We start from the raw sequence: 24,559 nt of genomic DNA, 5'->3' as shown, positions 1-24,559 counted from the left end.
AATTCAGGAATCCACCTGGCATCCTGGACCCTGTTGGTGGTGGCGGAGAAGGCAGTCAAGCGGCCTGCAGGCATAGATGCTGTGTGGGGACCGACTTCGTTTTGGGGCAGGCAGCAGTGGCCAGCAGGCAGGCAGAGATGCTGTATGGGGACTGACTAAGTCTTCGGGCAGGCAGTCACACGGCCTGCAGGTAGAGATGCTGTGTGTGGGGACTGACTTAGTCTTTGGGTGGGCAGTAGCCCTCCGGGATCCGTGCCTCATTCATTTTGATAAAGGTGAGGTACTGAACACTTTTTTGACCTAGGCGACTGCTCTTCTCACTGACAATGCCTCCAGCTGAGCTGAATATCCTTTTTGACAGGACTCTTGAGGCAGGGCAAGCCAGAAGTTGGATGGAAAATTGTGACAGCTCTGGCCATAGGTCAAGCCTGCACACCCAGTAGTTCAGGGGTTCATTGCTGCTCAGAGTGTCTATATCTGCACTTAAGGCCAGGTAGTCGGCTACCAGCCAGTCGAGAGCATTGGTGGAAGATGGACCCAGAAGGGCTAAGGCGAGGCATTGGAGTAAAGAACATCAGACTCAGCATGTCCGACATCACCATGAGATCGCTAGAGCATCCTGTCCTTGCCTTCGTGGACATGAGAGGAGGAGGAAGATTACTGGCAATGGCACCTGTATTCCGTTGTGCTGTGACATCACTCTTAAATGCACTGTAAAGCATACTTGCCAGCTTGTTGTGCAAGTTCTGCATCCTTTCTCCCTTCTGGTAATTTGGTAACATCTCCGCCACTTTGTGCTTATACCGAGGGTCTAGTAGCGTTGCCACCCAGTACAGGTCATTCCCCTGGAGTTTTTTTATACAGGAGTCCCTTAACAGGCTGGACAGCATGAAAGGCCCCATCTGCACAAAGTCGGATGCCGAACTACCAGCCATCTCCTCTTGCTCTTACTCAGTAATGTCAGGTAAGTTCTCCTCCTCCCCCAGCCACAAACAATACAACGGGAAAGGTGAGCTTCCTGCAACGCCTGCTGCAGTTGTTCTTCCATCTCCTCCTCAAAGCCACCTTCCTCCTCTGACTCCTCTTCCCCAGATGACTCCTCCTCTTCCCCCTCCTCTGTTAATGATGCTGCCGGTTGATGTTTCCAACAACTCTTCCTCCTCATCCTGTTCATGCTCCTCTACAGCTTGATCCACCACTCTACACACGGCACGCTCCAGGAAGAAAGCATATGGGATCAAGTCGCTGATGGCGCCTTTACTACGACTCACCAGGTTTGTTACCTCCTCAAACGGACGCATGAGCCTGCAGGCATTACGCATGAGTGTCCAGTACTTTGGCCAGAAAATGCCCAGCTCCCCAGAGCCAGAGCCCTTTGAGCGTAGCTGTACAGATAGTCATTGACGGCTTTCTCCTGTTGTGTCAAACATGAGGAGCATTGAATTCCAGCAAGTCGGGCTATCGCAAATCAAGCGACTCACCGGCAAGTTGTTTCTCTGCTGAATATTGGCCAAGCGCGCCATGGCCGTGTAGGAATGCCGGAAACGCCCACACACCTTCCTGGACTGCTTCAGGGCCTCCTGTAAGCCGGGGTACTGACAAAAAAATCTTTGGATTATTAGATTCAGCACATGTGCCATGCAGGGTACATGTGTCAACTCTCCCAAACTCAAAGCCGACAAGAGATTGCTGCCATTGTCACACACCACGTTGCCGATGTCCAGTTGGTTCGGGGTCAGCCACTGATACACCTGTTTGTTCAGAGCAGCCAGAAGAGCTGCTCCAGTGTGACTCTTGGCTTTGAGGCAAGACATGTCTAAGATGGCGAGACACTGTTGTGTCTGACATTAAAGATGGCCCAAACGGTTCGCCCGCGAACGGTTCCAGGCGAACTTTTGCGGAAGTTCGATTCGCCCCCATAAAGCTCCATTAAGCACAACTTTGACCCTCTACATCACAGTCAGCAGGCACATTGTCGTCAATCAGACTACACTCACTCCTGGAGCCCCACCCTGGCCTATAAAATGCAAGGTTCTCCTGCCGTTTTACTCACTCATCTGCCTATAGTAATTAGTTAAGGGACAGCTGCTGACAGACTCTGCTAGGGAAAGCTTAGTTAGACTCTTGTAGGCTTGTTAGCTTGCTCCTGGCTGATTGTTATTCCTTATATTGCACCCCACCACAGCTCCCTACTCCCTCACTCCTCCTCTGGAAGAGGGGGGGTCTTGTCTTCCAGGGAATTGTAGGATTTCAAAAGCCAGCTTACATACCTTGGCCAGGAATTGAACCCAGGTCTAGTGCTTAGTAGGCAGCTCTCTTCACCACTATACCACCACCAACACTACATGCTGAAGCCAGCCTAGCATGTACCATTATAATATATCCAAGAGAAAAATGAGCTTGCTTAGAGATTTGTAGGATGTCAAAAGCCAACTCACACTGGCAAGGAATTGAACCCAGGCCTACCGCTCTGTAGGCTGCTATCCTAACAATTACCTCTAGTAATGGTGCTATTTCATAAGATACTAGCTGATGACCCAGCATTGACTGGGTATGGATTTGGCTGGTGTTGGCTCCGCCTACTTTTTCTAACCCTAACACATAAACACTCAATGACCAAGTTTTTGAGCTTTGGGATCTTTGACATCAATAATTTGAAGCCTCTGCTATTAACAGTGTAAGAATAACAGCAGTTTAAATATTCCCCTTGAAAATCAAAAGGCAAATTTTGATTGGTTGTTGTAGGCTCCCCCTACTTTCCTGAATCTTAATCTCATTCACCCAGTGACCAAGAGTGCCAAGTTTGAAAACCCTGCGATTAACAGTCTAAGAATGGCTGCAGTTTATATTTTCCCACTGAAAATGAATGGCCAAAATTTGATTGACTGTTTGTAGCTCCGCCCAGATGTGCAGACCCCCAGAACATATCATCCCAGGTAGTAAGCAATCTGTATACTTTGTTTTGTTGAAATTGGTCAAGGCATTTTCAAGTGATCATGGCACATACACATACACACTACCAGACACACATACATTTTATACAGGTCCTTCTCACAAAATTAGCATGTTGTCATGATGTTCATTATTTTCTGTAATGTACTGATAAACATTAGACTTTCATATATTTTAGATTCATTACACACACCTGAAGTAGTTCAAAACATTTTATTGTTTTAATATTGATGATTTTGGCATACAGCTCATGAAAACCCAAAATTCCTATCTCAAAAAATTAGCATATCATGAAAAGGTTCTCTAAACGAGCTATTCACCTAATCATCTGAATCAACTAATTAACTTTAAACACCTGCAAAAGATTCCTGAGGTGTAACGATCGGTGTAACACAGAGAGGATCTGATTACCGGTGATCTGCAGTATCACTGGGAATACAGATATATACCAGATTATAGATGATCTGCAGTATCACCGATAATCCGATATACAAACTAACCTCTGGACACCTGAGTAGAGTGTTTGGTGCAAACAGTAATAAAGAGAGGACTGGGCCTCAGAGTAGTAAGGAGTACTGCACAATTCCTTCTGGACTCTCCTGGAGGGAGGAGTCAGGCTGAGAGAAGGAACGACAGAACGAGAGTGACACTCAAGGGGGAGTGTCACTATCAGGACTGGGAACCGCCTCTAACAGTAAGGTCGGTTCTCGAGGTCGGACAAGCCAGGTCATAAACACACGGACAGATAAGGTACAGATTCAAAAGGCAGAAGCGGAGTCTAAAGTACAGGCAGGGAACGGCAACAGGGTATCAGATATATCAAAGTACAGGATCAGAGTTCACAAGAGTAGTCAGGCAAGCAGAAAGTCATAACAGATAATACAATATAATTTCCTAATGCTAAGGTGTGAGATCCGTAGCCGTCAACACCTTTGGAAACTATGCTAGAACACAGATACAGACAGGTCTGAGTGCTACCATGAAGTGTTCGCAACGCCAGACAACCAGCAACTGAACAGCCAGCAGTATATATACACAGCCATTTTCCAGCACCTCCCTAAGTGCTGGACCAATGAGAGGACTTAAAATTGTCAGCTGACCAGCCTGGTCAGCTGACCTACTTCTGGCTGCCATATAAGTTCTGCCTCTCTGCGCGCGCGCGCGTCATTCTGAATCTTGGTGGACTATCAGTCCCAGCCACACTAGTACTGTCTTGCCATGCACCTGTGGTCCTATGCGCGGGTTTGGCCGCATCGCTCAAAGCACATGCGGCGGACTCCCCGCGCAGGGACGGTGCGCCAGCAATGGAACTATGCGAACCAACCGCGTTCCGCCCTGCCCCTCCAAGAAGCAGCCGCCTCACGCTGAGCAGAGGCGGCTGCTTTTCCGCGTTTCCTCACAGTACCCCCCGAGGAGTGGACTCCGGACAACTCCTCCCAGGTTTCTCCGGGATGTAAGGCATGAAACTCCTTCCTTAACTCGTCCGCATGCATGCGACTCCCCAGTACCCATTGTCTCTCCTCAATGCCATACCCTCTCCAATGTACCAGATATTGTACCGAGTTCTGTACAATGCGTGAGTCTAATATTTTCTCTACCTCGTACTCAGGTTGGTCATCCACCATCACAGGAGGAGGAGGAGTGGGACCCACATGGACTGCAGGTTTAAGCAGGGACACGTGAAAAGATCTTACGCCCCGCATGCTGGCCGGAAGATCTACAGCATAAGGGACATTGTTGATTTTCTTGGTCACAGAAAACGGACCCACAAACCTGGGACCCAATTTGGCTGATGGCTGCTTCAGGGTCAAATGACGTGTGGAAACCCAGACTAAGTCCCCTGGTTGAAACTTCCATTCCAGAGAACGTTTCTTGTCAGCTTGACCCTTTTGACTTAGAAACGCCTTCTCCAAATTACTCTTAACAATTCCCCAATTGTCTCTGAGTGACTTCTGCCAAGCCTCCAGTGCTGGAAACGGAGTGGAGGCCACTGGAAATGGGGAAAACTTAGGCAATCTCCCGGTCACTACCTGAAACGGAGAGAATCCCGAGGAGGAACTTCTCAAATTATTGTGCGCAAATTCTGCGAATGGTAAAAATTTGACCCAATCGTTCTGCGCCTCAGCAACATAGCATCTTAAAAACTGTTCCAGTGATTGATTGACCCTCTCCGTTTGCCCATTGGTCTGTGGGTGGTAGCCCGACGAGAATGAGATGATGACAAAAGGCCCTCCAAAATCCCGACACAAATTGGACTCCCCTATATGACACGATGTTCTCCGGGATGCCATGCAGCCGGAAAACGTGAATGATGAACAATTCGGCCAGTTCCTGAGCCAAGGGGAGTCCCTTCAGGGGCACAAAATGGGCCATCTTGCTAAAACGGTCGACTACCACCCAGATGACCGACATGCCTTCAGACCTGGGCAGTTCCCCCACAAAATCCATGGACAGGTGGGTCCATGGCTCACTCGGGGTGGGCAAAGGCTGTAACCTTCCCGCAGGTGCCAGCCGGGAGGGTTTACTTTTAGCACATACCGCACATTCCCTGACATATTCCTTGCAGTCTGTTGCCATAGAAGGCCACCAAGCACACCTGGCAACCAGATCCTGCGTTCTGGCAGCTCCAGGGTGACCAGCATTCTTATGGGCGTGAAACATTTGTAGAACCTGTAGACAAAATGGTAGTGGGATAAACATAACCCCCTCAGGTTTTCCCTCAGGGACATCCTGCTGAAAGGGACCCAAAACCTCTGTCCAATCTTCCCAGGTCTCTGTGGCTGCTAACACTAACCTCTGCAGGATGATGGACTCAGGAGCGGGGGGCTGTGCTGTCTCTGGTTCGAAACATCTGGACAGGGCATCTGCCTTGATGTTTTTGCTGCCTGGAGTGTACGTGATTATAAATCTGAACCTCGTAAAAAATAAAGACCAACGGGCCTGACGGGGACTCAGTCTCTTAGCCCCCTCGATGTATTCTAAATTCTTGTGATCAGTGTAAACCGTGATCGTATGTTCTGCCCCCTCTAACCAATGGCGCCATTCTTCAAATTCCAACTTAATGGCCAGAAGTTCCCGGTTGCCTATATCGTAGTTTTTTTCTGCCGGTGAAAACCTACGGGAAAAATAAGCGCATGGATATAATCTGTCCTGCAATCCTGACCGTTGAGACAGCACCGCCCCCACCCCAACCTCCGAGGCATCAACCTCCACAATAAAAGGGTAAGACGTGTCTACATGTCTCAAAATGGGCACTGAGCAAAACAATTTTTTCAGATGAGAAAAGGCTGCAACAGCCTCAGGGGACCAGTGGTTGGTATCTGCCCCCTTTTTTGTGAGACTGGTAAGAGGGGCAATTATTGAGGAGTACCCCTTTATGAACCTCCTATAGTAGTTCGCAAAACCTAAAAATCTCTGCAGAGCCTTCAACCCCACTGGCTGTGACCATTCCAAGACAGCTGTGACCTTGGCAGGATTTATCGACAGGCCTGAGGCGGAAATCACATACCCTAAGAACGTGACGGTGGTCACCTCAAAAATACACTTCTCCACCTTGGCATAAAGCATATTTTGTCTCAACTTATCCAACACAAATTTAATGTGGATCCTGTGCTCAGAGAGGTTGTTGGAATAGATCAGTATATCGTCGAGGTATACCAGCACAAATCTACCTAACACCTCCCTGAAAACCTCATTGATTAATTATTGTAAGACGGCTGGCGCATTGCACAACCCGAAGGGCATCACTAAGTACTCGTAATGCCCGTCGGGTGTGTTGAAGGCCGTCTTCCATTCATCGCCCTTTCTAATGCGGATCAGGTTGTATGCACCCCTCAGATCTAACTTTGAGAAGATCTTAGCGTTTGTGACCTGCGTGAACAAATCGTCTATCAATGGCAACGGATAATGATTCTTCACCGTGATTTTATTCAGGCCACGGTAATTGATGCAAGGTCAAAGACCTCCGTCTTTTTTCTTAACAAGAAAGAAACCGGCCCCTGCAGGCGACCGGGAAGGGCGAATTATCCCTTTGGCTAGATTGTCGCGGATGTACTCCTGCATAGCCACTTTCTCTGGTCCAGACAAATTATACAGGTGACCCCGGGGGGGCATACAACCGGCACGGAGATCAATGGGGCAATCGAAAGGGCGATGAGGAGGTAACTTATCAGCCGCCTTGGGACAGAATACATCCGAAAATTCTGAGTATTGCTCGGGAACACCCTCCACATGAATCTTGGTCTGACCTAATGTCACTTTCCCTAGACACTGCTGGGAACAGAAGTCTGACCAACTGGTTAATTGTCCTGCAGCCCAACTGATCTATGGCGAATGGAGCTGCAGCCAGGGCATACCTAAGACAATTGTGGAGGTAGTCATATGTAAAACAAAAAAACGTAATATTTCCTATGCAGTACCCCAATAGTGACCTCCACCTCTGGTGTCTGAGACAACGGACGGTCCCTTTGTAGCGGGGAGTCGTCCACGGCAGTAACCTGGATAGGCGGTTTTACTGGGGTGAGTGGAATGCCCAACTTCTCTGCAAACTTGGAACTCATAAAATTAGCCGCTGAGCCTGAATCAACAAAGGCCTCCGTGGCTTCAGATTTGTCTCCCCATGTAATCGTACAGGGAAGGAGCAACCGTTTGTCCTCTAGGGGTAAAAGTCGTACGCCTAGGGTGTTACCCCCTACAACTCCTAGGCGGTAGCGTTTCCCGGTTTATTGGGACAGTCTCGTACTCTATGCCCCCCTTCAGCGCAATACAGACACAGCTGTTCGGTCATTCTCCGTCTTCGCTCCACCTGAGTCAGTCTTGACCGACCAATTTGCATCGGCTCGGGTGGAGGCAAGACAGGAGAAGATGAGACAGTAGGAGGTGGAGTCACTGAAGCTGTGGCATAAGACGCCATTCTGACACGGGAAATACCCCTGGTCTGCTTTTGGTAGCGCAGCCTGCGGTCGATTCGGATGGCCGTTGAGATGGCCTCATCGACTGTTCTGGGCTCGGGCTGACTTAGCATCAGATCAGAAACCTCATCAGACAGTCCTGACAAAAAACAATCTAACAGGGCTTAAGTGTCCCACCTGGCCATAACTGACCACCTCCTAAATTCGGCCGCGTAATCTTCGACCGGACCTTTGCCTTGACGCAAAAGCTTGAGCTTCCGCTCAGAGGTCGAGGCGAGGTCCGGATCGTCGTAAATTACTGCCATAGCTTTAAAGAATTCCTCCACAGAGGTAAGAGCTTTGTCTCCGGTGGGCAGGTTATACGCCGAAGTCTGAGAGTCGCCGGACAACAAAGTTTTAATAAACGTGACCCTCTGGGTCTCAGTACCTGAAGATTGGGGTCTCAACTCAAAATAGGACAACACTCTTCTCCTAAAATTCCGGAAGTCAGATCTGTGGCCAGAAAATTTTTCAGGTACAGGCATACGTATGTCAGAACTCGAAGGGGATCGCACATGATCCACTGATGTCTGGAGGGTTTGTACAGACCCTGATAGGGCATCAATAAGGGTTCTGTGGGTACCCAGTACTTGATTAATGTTATCCACCGAAGCGGCAAGTACACCCAGACGATCAGTGTTTGCGTCCATTTTGTATTTGGTCTGGCGTTCTGTAACGATCGGTGTAACACAGAGAGGATCTGATTACCGGTGATCTGCAGTATCACTGGGAATACAGATATATACCAGATTATAGATGATCTGCAGTATCACCGATAATCCGATATACAAACTAACCTCTGGACACCTGAGTAGAGTGTTTGGTGCAAACAGTAATAAAGAGAGGACTGGGCCTCAGAGCAGTAAGGAGTAATGCACAATTCCTTCTGGACTCTCCCGGAGGGAGGAGTCAGGCTGAGAGAATGAATGACAGAACGAGAGTGACACTCAAGGCGGAGTGTCACTATCAGGACTGGGAACCGCCTCTAACAGTAAGGTCGGTTCTCGAGGTCGGACAAGCCAGGTCGTAAACACACGGACAGATAAGGTACAGATTCAAAAGGCAGAAGCGGAGTCTAAAGTACAGGCAGGGAACGGCAACAGGGTATCAGATATATCGAGGTACAGAAACAGGAGGCGGATGCAGAGTCTAGAGCGAGCCGGGGTTCGGCAACAGAGTATCAGAAATATCAAAGTACAGGATCAGAGTTCACAAGAGTAGTCAGGCAAGCAGAAAGTCATAACAGATAATACAATATAATTTCCTAGTGCTAAGGTGTGAGATCCGTAGCCGTCAACACCTTTGGAAACTATGCTAGAACACAGATACAGACAGGTCTGAGTGCTACCACGAAGTGTTCACAACGCCAGACAACCAGCAACTGAACAGCCAGCAGTATATATACACAGCCATTTTCCAGCACCTCCCTAAGTGCTGGACCAATGAGAGGACTCAAAATTGTCAGCTGACCAGCCTGGTCAGCTGACCTACTTCTGGCTGCCATATAAGTTCTGCCTCTCTGCGCGCATGCGCATCATTCTGAATCTTGGTGGACTATCAGTCCCAGCCACACTAGTACTGTCTTGCCATGCACCTGTGGTCCTATGCGCGGGTTTGGCCGCATCGCTCACAGCACATGCGGCGGCCTCCCCGCGCAGGGACGGTGCGCCAGCAATGGAGCCATGCGAACCAACCGCCGCGTCATACGCTGCGGTTTTTCCGCGTTCCGCCCTGCCCCTCCAAGAAGCAGCCGCCTCACGCTGAGCAGAGGCGGCTGCTTTTCCGCGTTTCCTCACATGAGGCTTTTAAAAACTCACAGCCTGGTTCATTACTCAAAACCGCAATCATGGGTAAGACTGCCGACCGGACTGCTGTCCAGAAGGCCATCATTGACACCCTCAAGCAAGAGAGTAAGACACAGAAAGCAATTTCTGAACGAATAGGCTGTTCCCAGAGTGCTGTATCAAGGCAAAAATCGATGAATCGTGGTAGTGGAAATTACCTACCATGATTCCTATGTTATTTAGCAAACCATAGCGATTTTAAAATCGCTAGCGATTTGCGATTTTCCGATTCAGCAATCGCAAACGCTCTAGTGGAAAATGGCCTTAAGAGCCTGATGCACAAAACTCTTGCATGCGCTGGGAACGTGTAGCAATCTTACCATTAGTAACACAGGAGATGCACCAGTCATTAGCCCATTACCGTTATGTGCGTTACCACAGTAAAACACACGTTACTATGATAATGCTTGTTACCCCACACGTTACCATAACAATGCACATGCTAACTGGGTAACGTGTGTGTCGCTAATAGGTTAATGGCCGGTGCTCACCCTTCACTAGTAATTGTAACATTTCTGTGCGCTCCTGGCGCATGGCCACTTTGCCGGAGTGGCCATCGGACCCTGTGTCTCATGTAGGTGCACCTTTCAGATTCAGTTCGGTCTATTTTGGTGCCCACTTACTTCCAGAATGCTGCATCTGATATTCCCAGAGAAACGGGTAAAATTGCTCAATAATGAGTCCATTAGCAAAGCTAGGAAGGTCTAACGGCTAGAGTTGACTTGAACCTTCAATTTTGGTTTGTGCACCTTGAACGCAAACATGCAAAAAAGTTTGCAAACGACGAACTTTTCGAACCGCCATAGACTTCAATAGGCAGGCGAACTTCCAAAACTACAAACACTAATTCTGGCCACTAAAGTGATGGAAAAGATGTTTCAAGGGGTCTAACACCTGTAGGGGGGCATGGCGGAGTGGGATACATGCCAAAAGTCCCGGGGAAAAATCCAGATTTGATGCATAGCAGGGTTATAATCCCTAAAAGGCAGAAATCACATTTTATTGCCAAATTGGAGGCCTAAAGTGCTTTAAAACATCTTTCATGTGTATACATCAATCAGGTAGTGTAATTAGTGTACTACTTCACACTGACAGACTAAACAAACAGCTGTTTGTGTAGTGATGGCCGTGTTGGACTGGTGCGCACCATGGCGAGAGTGCAGGCGATGGCGGTTTACAAGCCCATATGGTCAGGCTGAGGTAGCTGAATGAAAGAACAGTGACTGAGTGTCCAGCTGATCGAATTTGGTCTGTCCACAATGAAGCAACAACCTTATTATCTTCTTGGGTCAGGTGTGCCCCCCAACCCCTACACATTCATTGCTTCATTGTGATACGCAAGCCCCTTCACCGTGGCAAGGTAACGATCAAGAAGGGTAATTGACACATGCACATGCCTTTTGTTTTGTTGTTGCAGCCACAGTGCAGCCAGAAAAATTAGGCAGGCATGTACACGCACCAGAAAAATTATTATAGCGGCCGCTGCTTGCAGCGGCCTTAAAAATTCAGGAATGCACCTGTAGTCCTTGTCCCTGTTGGTGGAGGTGGAGAAAGCCGTCAAGCGGCCTGCAGGCAGAGATGCTGTGTGGGGACTGACTTAGTCTTGGGGCAGGCAGTCACATGGTGTGCAGGCAGATATGCTGTGTATGGGGACTGTCTTCAGGCAGGCCTGACCGTGCTTTGCAGACCAGACATCCGTGGTCAGATGGACCCTTGACCCAACGCTGTGTGCCAGAGATGACACCATTTGCCTTTCCCCATCACGGTACAGTTTGGGTGTCGCCTTTTTAAAAAAAAAATAATAATTGCGTGATGGTATCTTACACTGCGGTGTGTCGCTTTGCTTTTGTGTGCTGCTTTTCCTCAGGTGGTCATCCCATTGCAGTTTGTGCTTTGTAATCATGTGCCTTCGTAAGGTAGTTGTCCCTACGCAGGTCTTGGTCTTTCCATGGCTCAATTTTCAGTGGCAGAGAGTACAGATGGCATTGCTCTCATCTGAGGCAGACACACAAAAAAATGTCCACACCACTGAGTCCTGGGATGATGGCACTTTGATGATGGCTGCGGCGAAGTGTAAAGTGGGGTGCCAGAATCAGAGCAGGAGGAGGAAGATATGTCACGCTTCCATGCAAAAGCTAAGGAAGATGAGGTGTTCTGTATTAAATAGTCAACTACGTCCTGACAATATTGGGGGTTGATGCTGGCACGTGCCTTCTTCTGAACACTGTACTTTGGAGGGCCGCACAAAATCCTGACAGCACAACCCAAACAGACCTGCCGGGTGACCAGCCTCTGGCTTTGCCTCTTGTTTTGTCCATATTGGGGGGGGTGAAGTGAAAGATATGCACTGACTTGACTAATACGATGTGCGGTTACACAGGTGCAGTGAAAAGGTTGCAGTGACTGCTGGTACAACAATCTGCAGTCACACAGGTGCAGTGAAAGGGTGACTGCTGGTAAAACAATGTGCGGTTACACAGGTGCAGTGAAAAGGTTGCAATGACTGCTGGAACAACAGTGTGCGGTTGCACAGGTGCAGTGAACAGGTATGCAGTGACTGGTATTACAAATGTGCAGCTGTCACACACATAGGTACAGTGAACAGGTATGCAGTGACTAGGATATAAAACTGTGTGCTGTCATGCAGGTGCAGTGAACAGGTATGCACGGCACGGACTGGTATTACAAATGTGCAGCTGTCACACACACAGGTGCAGTGAAAATGTAGGCACTAAATGTGCTGGGCCTGACACAGTATAGCAATTAGCAAGGGCCAGCTGCGACACACTGGCCTGTATAATGCAGTGTTAGTGGCACACAAAAAAAAAACACCTCACAAAAACATTAGCTCTGAAAACAGCTCTTTTTGTGGTGCTTTTCAACAACAAATATCAGCTAGGAGCAAACTACAAGAGCCTAACTAAGCTTTCCCTATCTCTGCAGCAGGTTCCTCTGACTTCTCTCACTACTGCAGCGACACCGAGTGAGATCATGCCTGACGCTGATGCCTAATGTAAGGGGTGAGGGGTTGGGTGGGCTTCAGGAGGGAGTGTAGCCTGTTTGGCTGCCATGTGTCTGCTGACTGTGATGTAGAGGGTCAAAGTTTAGCCCAATGATGTAGCATAGAGGCTAGTCGAGCTTGCCATCGCGTTTCAACACGAACGCAAACCACTGATGTCCGCGCTAATAAGTTTTGCGGCCAAACAGTTCGGGACAACTCTACTAACGGCCAACATTTTAGATGTCATTGTATGTCTAAGACCAAATAAAAAGTGTATTACCCTGTATAGAGAGTAACCAGAAGAGTTATAAAAAATTGTTTTTATATTACAGCTATTGCATTATATAAAGAATGTGAGACTAACATTGAGCAATGGACATGAAATTTACTTTGATGAAAATGGAGACATTCCGGCCATATATGATGTTGTCAACTGGCAGAAGAGCTCAGATGGCTCCATGAACTATGTTGATATCGGGACATATGACAGCTCAACTTTACCAGAACCAACCTTCACCATCAACTTCAGTTTGTTGAGGTGGCGCAATGGGGACTCACAGGTGCTCTTCTATTCTTAAAAATGGCAAAGTGTAGAAGTTAATTATTTACATGTGTATTTCCACTCTTATGTATAACTCAACTCGGCTACAGAGTGTATTAGTGTATTAAATGACACATCAGCCTCACTTGAAATTGAAAGAACAACACATCCACTGTATAGGCCAGTGAGGAGAACAAACCCGACCCCACTTGGGTTCAAGAAGTCACTCTTTGCAGAAACAGGAAATAGAGGTACCACCCCTCCATCAAGGGTGGACAACTTGATGCAAAAATGTAGGTGAACAGAGGCACCAATAGAATAAAATACACTAAAATCTGGTTAAAAATGGAGGTAGGGGTGGACTTCATTCCAGGTATATGACACAGATAGTCAATTTCTACAACAATTTCAATTTAAAGGGGCACTATAGAAAAATTTTGGCTACTGGGATAACCTTAGCAGCATGTTTCTAATAGTAAGAGAAACACATATTAGATAGTTGGATAGCTGGATAGGATAATTTATTATTATTATTATTTATTATTATTATTTATTTATTTATAAAGCGCCAACATATTCCGTGGTGCTGTACAATGTAAGAAAACAAACAAGGGCGGCATAATGATACAGACAATTATATACATCAAATATGAACACTGATACAAAATACAGAACTGCTGATTACAATTGCAAATTTAACATGATGTAACGATCGGTGTCAGCAAACAGAGAGAATCTGATTATTGGTGATCTGCAGTATCACCAAGAATACAGATATATACTTGATTATTGATGATCTGCAGAATCACCAATAATACAAGTATAACTAACCTTTGGACACCTCTGTAGTGTGAGTGTTTGGTGCAACAGTAATGACTTTGAGTGGGACCACCCGGGGAGTAGGTGGTCCTTGGCCGTATGGGAAATACCTCCCTCTGGGAAGTGTGAAGCCCTTCCAACAGCCTGAGACTTCCAGAGGGGTGGATCCCCAGGCTGAATAGCAGGAAGGCCCTGTGGTTAAGTGACCCCTAGAAGGTGGGTGTCACAAGCAGGACTGGAGACTAATCTCTCAATGGAGAGGGATAGCTCGCAAGGTCGGGCAGGCTGGCAACACACGGGCAGATAAGGTACAGAGACAAAAGGCTGATTCAGTATCCAGGGATAGGCAGGGTTGGCAACAGGTAATCAGATATGTGAAGGTACTGAATCAGAAAGCAGAAGGATAGTCAAGGATGCAATAGGTCATAACATATATCAACAATGTCTAGTCTTGGGTGTGAGGTTCGTGGTCTCAACACCCTGGAACTAGTCTGAGGTATACACAGTGTCCCTAGTCTTGGGTGTGAGGTCCGTGGTCTCAACACCCTGGAACTAGACTGAATTATAACACAATGGTAACACAGTTTCCCTAGTCTTGGGTGTGAGGTCCGTGGTCTCAACACCCTGGAACTAGTCTGAAGTATAACACAATGGTAACACAGTTTCCCTAGTCTTGGGTGTGAGGTCCGTGGTCTCAACACCCTGGAACTACTCTAAAGTATAACACAATAGTAACACAGTATTCCTAGTCTTGGATGTGAGGTCTGTGGTCTCAAAACCCTGGAACTAGTCTGAAGTATAACACAATAGTAACACAGAAGTAATCTGGCTCAGTGTGAATTCCCAGGTCCTCCTGGCTCAACACACTGTGGGATCTGACTATGGTCTGAGTGCTTTCATGTAAGTGTTCGCAACGGCAGACAACTTGAGACTGATCAGTAGTAACTATATATAGAGCGGCGCTCACCAGCGCCACCCCTCGCTGATCAACCAATAGCTACTCGCTCTGAGATCAGCTGACCAACCTGGGCAGCTGATCCCTCCTCGTTTGCCAATTGCCATAAAGGTTCTGCCTCTCAGCGCGTGCGTATTCCTCAATCTGTGTGCATAACAGACCCAGCCACCTCAGACGCACGCTGCTGCGTGCAAACCGCCGGGCTGGACGCGGAACCAGCCGCCTCACCGTCAGTCCGCGCGGCGGCTTTTCCGCAAACTCTTACAGTACCCCCCCCCCCCCCCTGAGGAGTGGACTCCGGACACCTCCCACCAGGTTTCCAGGATGTGAGTCATGAAACTCCTTCTTTAATTCTTCTGCGTGCATGCGACAGTCTGGCACTCAAGTTCTCTCCTCTATGCCATATCCCTTCCAGTGAACCAAATACTGCACGGAATTCTGCGCTAGCCGGGAGTCTAGAATCTTTTCTATCTCATATTCAGGTTGGTCATCAATCAACACAGGGGGGGACGGAATCCACGTGCACTGCCGGCTTGAGCAAAGACACATGGAATGATCTTACCCCACGCATGCTGGTAGGGAGATCAATAGCATAAGTGACCTTATTAATTCTTCTGGTCACTGGAAAAGGACCTATGAATCTCAGGCCTAGTTTGGGTGACAGTTGTTTCAGAGCCAAATGTCGTGTGGACACCCAGACCAAATCCCCTGGAGAGAATTCCCATTCTATGGAACATCTCTTGTCAGCCTGTTTCTTCTGGTTCTGAAAAGCTTTCCCCAAATTTCTTTTAACCATTCCCCAAATTTGTTTCAAAGCCCTCTGCCAATTCTCCAGGGCTGGAAATGGAGTGGAAGCCACTGGCAATGGGGCAAACTTGGGTGACCTTCCTGACACCACCTGAAATAAGGAAAATCCTATGGAGGAACTTTTCAGATTGTTGTGCGCAAATTCTGCAAATGGCAAGAACTTTACACAGTCGGTTTGTGCATCTGCAACATAACATCTAAGAAACTGTTCCAGGGACTGATTGACTCTCTCGGTCTGGCCATTGGTCTGTGGGTGGTAACCTGATGAAAAAGAAAGATCCATGTCTAACTGATGGCAGAATGCCCTCCAAAACTTAGATACGATACGAATTGGACTCCCCGATCTGACACTACATTTTCCGGAATGCCATGCAGTCAGAAAATGTGCTGGATGAAGAGGTCAGCCAATTCCTGGGCCAAGGGGAGACCTTTCAGGGGGACAAAATGAGCCATCTTACTGAATCTATCAACTACCACCCAAATGACTGTCATGCCCTCAGACCTGGGGAGTTCTCCCACAAAATCCATGGACAAATGGGTCCAAGGTTCACTTGGAAATGGTAACGGCTGCAACGTTCCAACAGGTGCCTGACGGGAGGGTTTGCTCCTAGCACATACTGCACATTCCCTTACAAACTCCTTACAGTCTGTTGCCAATGACGGCCACCAAGCACATCTAGCAAGCAGGTCCTGAGTTCTGGTGGCCCCAGGATGCCCAGCATTCTTGTGGGAATGAAACAGCTGCAATAGTTGTAGGCGAAAAGGCAATGGCACAAATAGAACCCCTTCAGGCTTCCCCTCTGGAACATCCTGTTCGAATGGACTCAGAGTGACAGTCCAATCTTTCCAGGTCTCAGTGGCCGCCAAGACCACATTCTGCGGTAGAATGGTCTCAGGGGCTGAGGGCTGTGCTGTCTCTGGCTCAAAACTCCTGGATAAGGCACCAGCCTTGATGTTCTTACTGCCAGGGGTATACGTAATTACAAATCTGAATCTCGAAAAGAACAACGACCACCGGGCCTGTCGGGGGCTAAGTCTATTAGCGCCCTCTATGTACTCTAAATTTTTGTGGTCCGTGTAAACTGTGATGGTGTGTTCTGCGCCCTCCAGCCAATGTCGCCATTCCTCAAAGGCCAACTTGATGGCCAGAAGCTCCCGGTTACCGATATCGTAGTTTTTATCTGCGGGTGAAAACCTGCGGGAAAAAAGGGCACATGGGTGGAGTTTCCCTTGTAAACCAGAACGCTGAGACAATACAGCCCCCACCCCTACCTCTGAGGCATCGACCTCCACGATAAAGGGAAAGGTGACATCCACATGTCTCAAAATGGGAGCAGAACAGAACAGTTTCTTTAGAGTGGAAAACGCAGCATGGGCTTCTGCGGACCAGTGGTGAGTATCTTCCCCTTTCTTGGTGAGACTAGTGAGGGGTGAGATCACCGTAGAGTACCCCTTTATGAACCTCCTGTAGTAGTTGGCGAACCCCAGAACTCTTTGGAGTGCCTTCAGTCTTACAGGCTGAGGCCATTCCAAAACCGCAGAAACCTTTGAAGGGTCCATAGAGAGGCCAGAGATTGAGATAATGTACCCCAAAAAGGCGACAGAGGTCACTTCGAAAATGCATTTCTTCAATTTGGCATACAGCAGATTCTGTCTCAATTTTTGTAACACAAATTTAACATGTTTCCTGTGTTCTAAGAGGTTGGATGAAAAAATCAGTATATCGTCTAGATACACCAAGACGAACCTGCCCAACACCTCCCTGAACACTTCATTAATCAGCTCCTGGAAAACGGCCGGGGTGTTACACAACCCGAAGGGCATCACCAGGTACTCGTAATGCCCGTCGGGTGTGTTAAAGGCCGTCTTCCATTCATCGCCGACCCTGATACTTACAAGGTTGTATGCACCCCTCAAATCCAGTTTCGAGAAAATTTTTGCATTGGTGACCTGAGTAAACAAATCGTCTATCAAAGGCAAAGGATAGCGATTTTTTACTGTAATCTTATTTAAGCCCCGATAATCAATGCAGGGATGGAGGCCTCCATCCTTCTTTTTCACGAAAAAGAATCCTGCCCCTGCTGGTGACCGAGAGGGACGAATAAAACCTTTAGCCAAATTTTCTCTGATGTATTCCTGCATGGCCAATTTCCCTGGCCCAGACAAATTATAAAGATGACCTCTAGGGGGCATACAACCAGACCTGAGATCAATGGGACAATCAAAGGGACGGTGGGAAGGACAAAACACGTCAGCAAATTCTGAGTACTGGCTTGGCAAACCTTCCACCTGAATCTTGGTGTTACCCAAAGCTACCTTTGCTAAACAATGATGATGGCAATGGGTAGACCAGCTCGTTAGCTGACCTGAAGCCCAATTGATCTGAGGAGAGCGAAGTTGTAACCATGGCATGCCAAGAATGATCGTGGAAGTTGTCATTCTCAAAACCAGAAATTGTAAACTCTCTCTATGTAACACCCCCACCGTGACCCTTAACTCTGGGGTCTGAGACAGAGAGTATTTACTCTGCAGAGGAGAGTCGTCTACTGCAGTGACCAGAATCTGTTGTTTCAGAGGGAAAATAGGAATCCCCAATTTCTTCGCAAATTCGTAATCCATAAAGTTGGCTGCTGATCCAGAGTCTAGGAAGGCTTCAGTAGCAACTGTTCGATCCTCCCATGATATAGAACAAGGGAGGAGCAAACGTTTGTCGTTTGGAGGTAAAGACTGCGCGCCTAGGGAATTACCTTCAACTACACCTAGGCGGCAGCGTTTCACGACTACTTGGGACAATTCTGCACTCTGTGACCCTCCTCTGCACAGTACAAACAGAGCTGCTCTGTTTTTCTGCGATTCTGCTCCACCTTGGACAATTTTGACCGACCAATCTGCATTGGCTCCGGCGGAGGTGAAGCAGGTAGAGGAGAGGCGTAGGAAACATATCTCACATTGTTCCTACCCCAAGTCTGCCTCTAGTAACGTAGACAACGATTAACCCTGACAGCTAATGAAATGGCCTCATCAATAGACTTTGGCTCAGGATGTCCCAACATTAGATCAGAGACCGCGTCTGACAATCCTGACAAGAAACAGTCCAGAAGTGCAAATGACCCCCATCTAGCTGATACTGCCCACTTCCTGAACTCCGCTGCGTAAATTTCAACCGGATACTTGCCTTGCCGCAAAGTCTTGAGCTTCCGCTCAGCGGTAGAAGCAATGTCCGGATCATCATAAATTATAGCCATTGCTTTAAAAAATTCCTCTACTGAAGTTAGAGCCTCATGCCCTGTATGGAGACTATATGCCCAGGTCTGGGAATCCACTGATAACAGAGTATTAATAAAAGCAATTCTCTGTGCCACGGTTCCTGATGAATTAGGCCTTAACTCAAAGTATGACAACACCCGATTTCTAAAATTCTGAAAGTCAGATCTGTGACCAGAAAACCTTTTGAGCACAGGCATACGTAAGTCTGTACCTAGAGGAGATCGCACTGTATTCACAGCCATCTGCAGGACTTGTACTGACCCAGACAAAGCGTTGATCTGGGTCTGGTGACTGTCCAGCACTCAGATGTAATTTTCCACCGAGGTGGTGAGTGCCTCGAGACGGCTGTTCAGTGCGTCCATTTTGTTTTGTAGGTCTGTCGTTCTGTAACGATCAGTGTAAGAACACAGAGAGAATCTAATGATTATTGGTGATCTGCAGTATCACCAAGAATACAGTTATATACCCAATTATTGATGATCTGCAGAATCACCAATAATACAAGTATAACTAACCTCTGGACACCTCTGTAGTGTGAGTGTTTGGTGCATCAGTAATGACTTTGAGTGGGACCACCCGGGGAGTAGGTGGTCCTTGGCCGTATGGGAAATACCTCCCTCTGGGAAGTGTAAAGCCCTTCCAGCAGCCTGAAACTTCCAAAGGGGTGGAGCCCCAGGCTGAATAGCAGGAAGGCCCTGTGGCTAAGTGACCCCTAGAAGGTGGGCGTCACAAGCAGGACTGGAGACTAATCTTTTAATGGAGAGGGATAGCTCGCAAGGTCGGGCAGGCTGGGTCGGGAACACACGGGCAGATAAGGTACAGAGACAAAAGGCTGATTCGGTATCCAGGGACAGGCAGGGTTGGCAACAGGTAATCAGATATGTGAAGGTACTGAATCAGAAAGCAGAAGGATAGTCAAGGATGCAATAGGTCATAACATATATCAACAATGTCTAGTCTTGGGTGTGAGGTCCGTGGTCTCAACACCCTGGAACTAGACTGAATTATAACACGATGGTAACACAGTTTCCCTAGTCTTGGGTGTGAGGTTCGTGGTCTCAACACCCTGGAACTAGACTGAATTATAACACAATGGTAACACAGTTTCCCTAGTCTTGGGTGTGAGGTCCGTGGTCTCAACACCCTGGAACTAGTCTGAGGTATAACACAATGGTAACACAGTTTCCCTAGTCTTGGGTGTGAGGTCTGTGGTCTCAACACCCTGGAACTACTCTAAAGTATAACACAATAGTAACACAGTATTCCTAGTCTCGGATGTGAGGTCCGTGGTCTCAACACCCTGGAACTAGTCTGAAGTATAACACAATAGTAGCACAGACGTAATCTGGCTCAGTGTGAATTCCCAGGTCCTCCTGGTTCAACACACTGTGGGATCTGACTATGGTCTGAGTGCTTTCACGTAAGTGTTCACAACGGCAGACAACTTGAGACTTATCAGTAGTAACTATATATAGAGTGGCGCTCACCAGCGCCACCCCTCGCTGATCAACCAATAGCCACTCGCTCTGAGATCAGCTGACCAACCTGGGCAGCTGATCCCTCCTCGTTTGCCATAAAGGTTCTGCCTCATAGCGCGCATGTATTCCTCAATCTGTGTGCACTAACAGACCCAGCCACCTCAGACGCATGCTGCTGCGTGCAAACCGCCGGGCTCGACGCGGAACCAGCCGCCTCGCCGTCAGTCCACGCGGCGGCTTTTCCGCAAACTCTTACACATGATGACTAAAATGTATAAATGTCTAACAAAGTGCAAGCAATTAAATTAATAACATTCCATGACACAAAAGGGTGAGAGACCTGCCCTTGCGAGCTTACAATCTAATGGAATGGGGTGGAAACAAGAGGTAAGGGAAGTATACAGCATCTGTACAGGCAGTGCGTAATTAGGTTATTTAGTGGGTGCATGGCCTAAGCTAGAGAATATGCTTGTCAGAAAAAGTGGGTTTTGAGGGAGCGTTTAAAGATTTCAAAGGTGGGAGAGTGGCGGATGTGCTGTGGAAGGGCATTCCAGAGGAGGGGTGAGGCACATGAGAAGTCTTGTACACGTGAATGTGAGGAGGTAATTGTAGAAGAGGATAGAAGAAGCTCGTGTGCAGATCTGAGATTGCGGTTGGGTTGGTATCTGGAGACTAGTGAGGAGATGTACAGGGGAGAGAGATTGTGGAGAGCTTTGTAGGTTATGGTTAAGAGTTTGAATTGAATCCTCTCATTAATTGGTAGCCAGTGAAGAGCTTGACAGAGAGGGTCAGCAGAGGAAGAGCGAGAGGAGAGATGAATAAGTCGGGCAGCAGAGTTCAGTACAGAATTGAGCGGTGCTAGTCGGTTAGTTTGAAGTCCACCAAGCAATATATTGCAATAGTCCAATCGAGATATAATAAGAGCATGTACTAACATTTTGGTTGTGTCATGGGAGAGAAAAGGACGGATGCGTGCTATGTTTTTCAGTTGGAAATAGCAGGAGCTGGTGAGGGAGTTCATGTGAGCAATAAATGAGAGAGAAGAATCAAATATTACCCTTAAGCACCGTGCATTGGGAACTGATGTTATAGACGTGTTGTTAACATTTATTGTAATATCAGGCACAGGGGTGGACAGGGATGGTGGAAAGACTATTAGTTCAGTTTTATTCCTTATTAAGTTTTAAGAAGCGAGAGGACATGAAAGAGGAGATAGCGGACAGGCAGTCGGGAACCCGTGTGAGGAGGGAGTTAAGGCCTGGGGCCGAGAGGTACAGTTTTGTATCATCTGCATATAGGTGGTATTACCTATTTATAGCACCTCTCACAGATCCTCCTGGTGTCACTAAAAAAACAACCTCCTCTTCTTTTTAGCTGTAAGCTATTTCTATCCTCTCCGTGTGTGACAAAAAAGCCTGGTCTGTAGGCTGGCTCCTAAGTCAGTCAGCAGCACCTTGTATGGCTATCTTAGGTAAATAAACAGAAAGCTGCTTGTTTATTTACCTGAGATAGTTGAACTTGCCACAGACTGAGGAGCCAGCCTACAGAACAGGCTTTTATCTCACGCATGGAGAGTACAGAAACAGCTGTTACAGCTGAGCTGAACAGAGAAGGATGTCACTTCTTCTCTCTAAATGATGGCTGCGATCTGCAAGAGGTGCTATAATATATTCAGATACACTACCTAATACCCCGCCCCCCCTCCCCTGGATAATTAGCAACACGGCATTGTTGTGCAGTGCCTCTTCCTATAGCATGGCCGCACCGCTGCCAGAGCTTCCCTCCTCCTCTTCCTTCAGGATTCCCTGCCTACTACCTGAAATCAGAATACCAAGGGAAGCCTCATTTTGATCCCGCACTTTGGCTCGGGAGTCGGGATCACTTTAAAGGATACCCGAAGTGACATGTGAGATGATGAGATAGATATGTGTATGTACAGTGCCTAGCACACTAATAACTATGCTGTGTTCCTTTTTTTCTTTCTCTGCCTAAAAGAGTTAAGCACCAGGTATGTAAGTGGCAGTTCCTGTCTGAGTCAGACCTAGGTCAGACTACAGTGTGACCCTCACTTATAAGAAATTTCAACTATAAAACACTTTCCTAGCAGAAAATGGCTTCTGAGAGCAGGAAAGAGATAAAAAGGATCAATAGTTTATAAATTTTAACTCTGGCATAAGTCAATGAATGTGTCATTGAGCAAAAAACAATAAAACTGTAAACACTTAAAAAGTAGATTTAAATTAAGAATAAAACTGTGGAATATCTTAAAAAGTAATTTTTAGGAGAAGGAGGATAGATATAATTGTTTATTTCATTAGTTTATTTTCACCTCGATTGTCCTTTAAAGCTCTCAGCATGCAAGAAAATAGTTAAAATAAGTTTGTACGTTTGAGATTCTTTTTTTTTCTACTCGTAAGTGCTTTTTTGATCGCTTTTCAAAGTGCTGAAATGTATTTATTTATTTTTCGAGATGGCCCGAACGGTTCGTCGGCGAACCGATTCGCGCAAACTTTAGTGGTTCGCGTTCACGGTGAACCGCGAACTATATGTGAGTTCAACCCGATCATTAGACTCAACTTTGACCCTCTACATCACAGTCAGCAGATACATAGTAGCCAATCAGGCTACACTCCCTCCTGGAGCCCCCCCCTCGCCCCCCCCCCCTATAAAAGGCAGGCAGTGTAGTTATTTCCCTCACTCAAGTGGCTGCAGTAATTAGAGAAGGGAGAGGAACCTGCAGTAGACATAGGGAAAGCTTAGTTAGGTTCTTGTTAGGCTTGTTAGCTTGCTCCTTGCTTATACAGTACTTATTGCTAAAAAGCACCCCTCAACAGCTCTTTTGAGAGCTAATGTTGTTCTTGTGATTTTTTTTTTTTGGTGTGTGTCCCACAGACACTTGCATATACAGCCCTGTCAGTCAGTCACAGCTGGCCCTTGGCCCCTTTGTAATTTCTACTGTGCCACTGCCAGGCCCAGCACATTCAGTGACTACCTGTTTATGGTACCTGTGTGTGTGACAGCTGCACATTTGTAATACCAATCACTGCATACCTGTTCAGTGCACCTACCTACATGACCGCATGCAGTGTTATAGTATATACCAGTCACTGCACCTGTTCACAGTACCTGTGTGTGTGACAGCTGCACATTTGTAATACCAATTCCTGCACACCTGTTCAGTGCGTAACCTGTGCGTAACGTCGCACTCCGCCCAAAGATCGGCGCATTATGCAGCGCGCGCTGTGCGCGGTGCAATGCACAATGTAGCTTTGTGCATCTTTTAGTGTGCACAAAACTAGTTAAGGGGCACTAAGTTCAGATAAGGCACACTAACCTCAGATAAGGCACAATAACCTCAGATAAGGCACACTAACCTCAGATAAGGCACACTAACCTCAGATAAGGCACACTAACCTCAGATAAGGCAAACTAACCGGCTTAGCGCCGGTTAGTGAATTAAGGCCCTTGTATTAGTCAAGTCAGTGCATACCTTTCACTTCATCCCCCCATTGTGGACAAAACAAGAGGCAGAGCCAGAGGCAGGCCACACGGCAGGTCTGTTCGAGGTCGCACTGTCGTGATTTTGTTGCTGCCCTCAACCAAAGTACAGTGTTCAGAAGAAGGCACGTGCCTTCAACCCCCAAAATTATCAGGATGTAGTTGACTATTTAAAGGGACTCCGAGCAGTGCAGAAACTATGGAAAGATGCATATCATTTTAAAGCTCTCTTTCTCCTCTTTCCAATGATATATAAAGAGCCACCCTATGCCTTTTAGTTTTCGCTGTTTTCGTGATTGAATTTGCCGCGGCCGCGATTTCGATTGCGAAAATTGAGAAAACCAAAAGGCTTAGGGCAATGATTTAGGGGTCGTCAGAAAGAGGAGAAAGAGAGCTTTAAAATGACATCCATCTTTCCATAGTTACATTGTATTACACAGGGCGACTT

General features: G+C 47.3%; 1 protein-coding gene across 1 annotated transcript in view; it reads left to right on the top strand.

Annotated features, from left to right (window-relative positions):
* The window catches only part of LOC137562036 (extracellular calcium-sensing receptor-like), a 42,816-nt gene that overhangs the window by 7,703 nt on the left and 10,554 nt on the right, over window positions 1-24,559 (top strand). Inside the window, exon 3 of the mRNA XM_068273378.1 lies at window positions 13,079-13,306. Coding sequence (XP_068129479.1) covers window positions 13,079-13,306 — 228 coding nt within the window. The remainder of the gene's footprint in view (window positions 1-13,078; window positions 13,307-24,559) is intronic.

Source organism: Hyperolius riggenbachi, chromosome 3 (assembly GCF_040937935.1).
Source record: "Hyperolius riggenbachi isolate aHypRig1 chromosome 3, aHypRig1.pri, whole genome shotgun sequence".
NCBI classification, from domain to species: domain Eukaryota; kingdom Metazoa; phylum Chordata; class Amphibia; order Anura; family Hyperoliidae; genus Hyperolius; species Hyperolius riggenbachi.
This window is presented reverse-complemented; position numbering and strand designations above follow the sequence as displayed.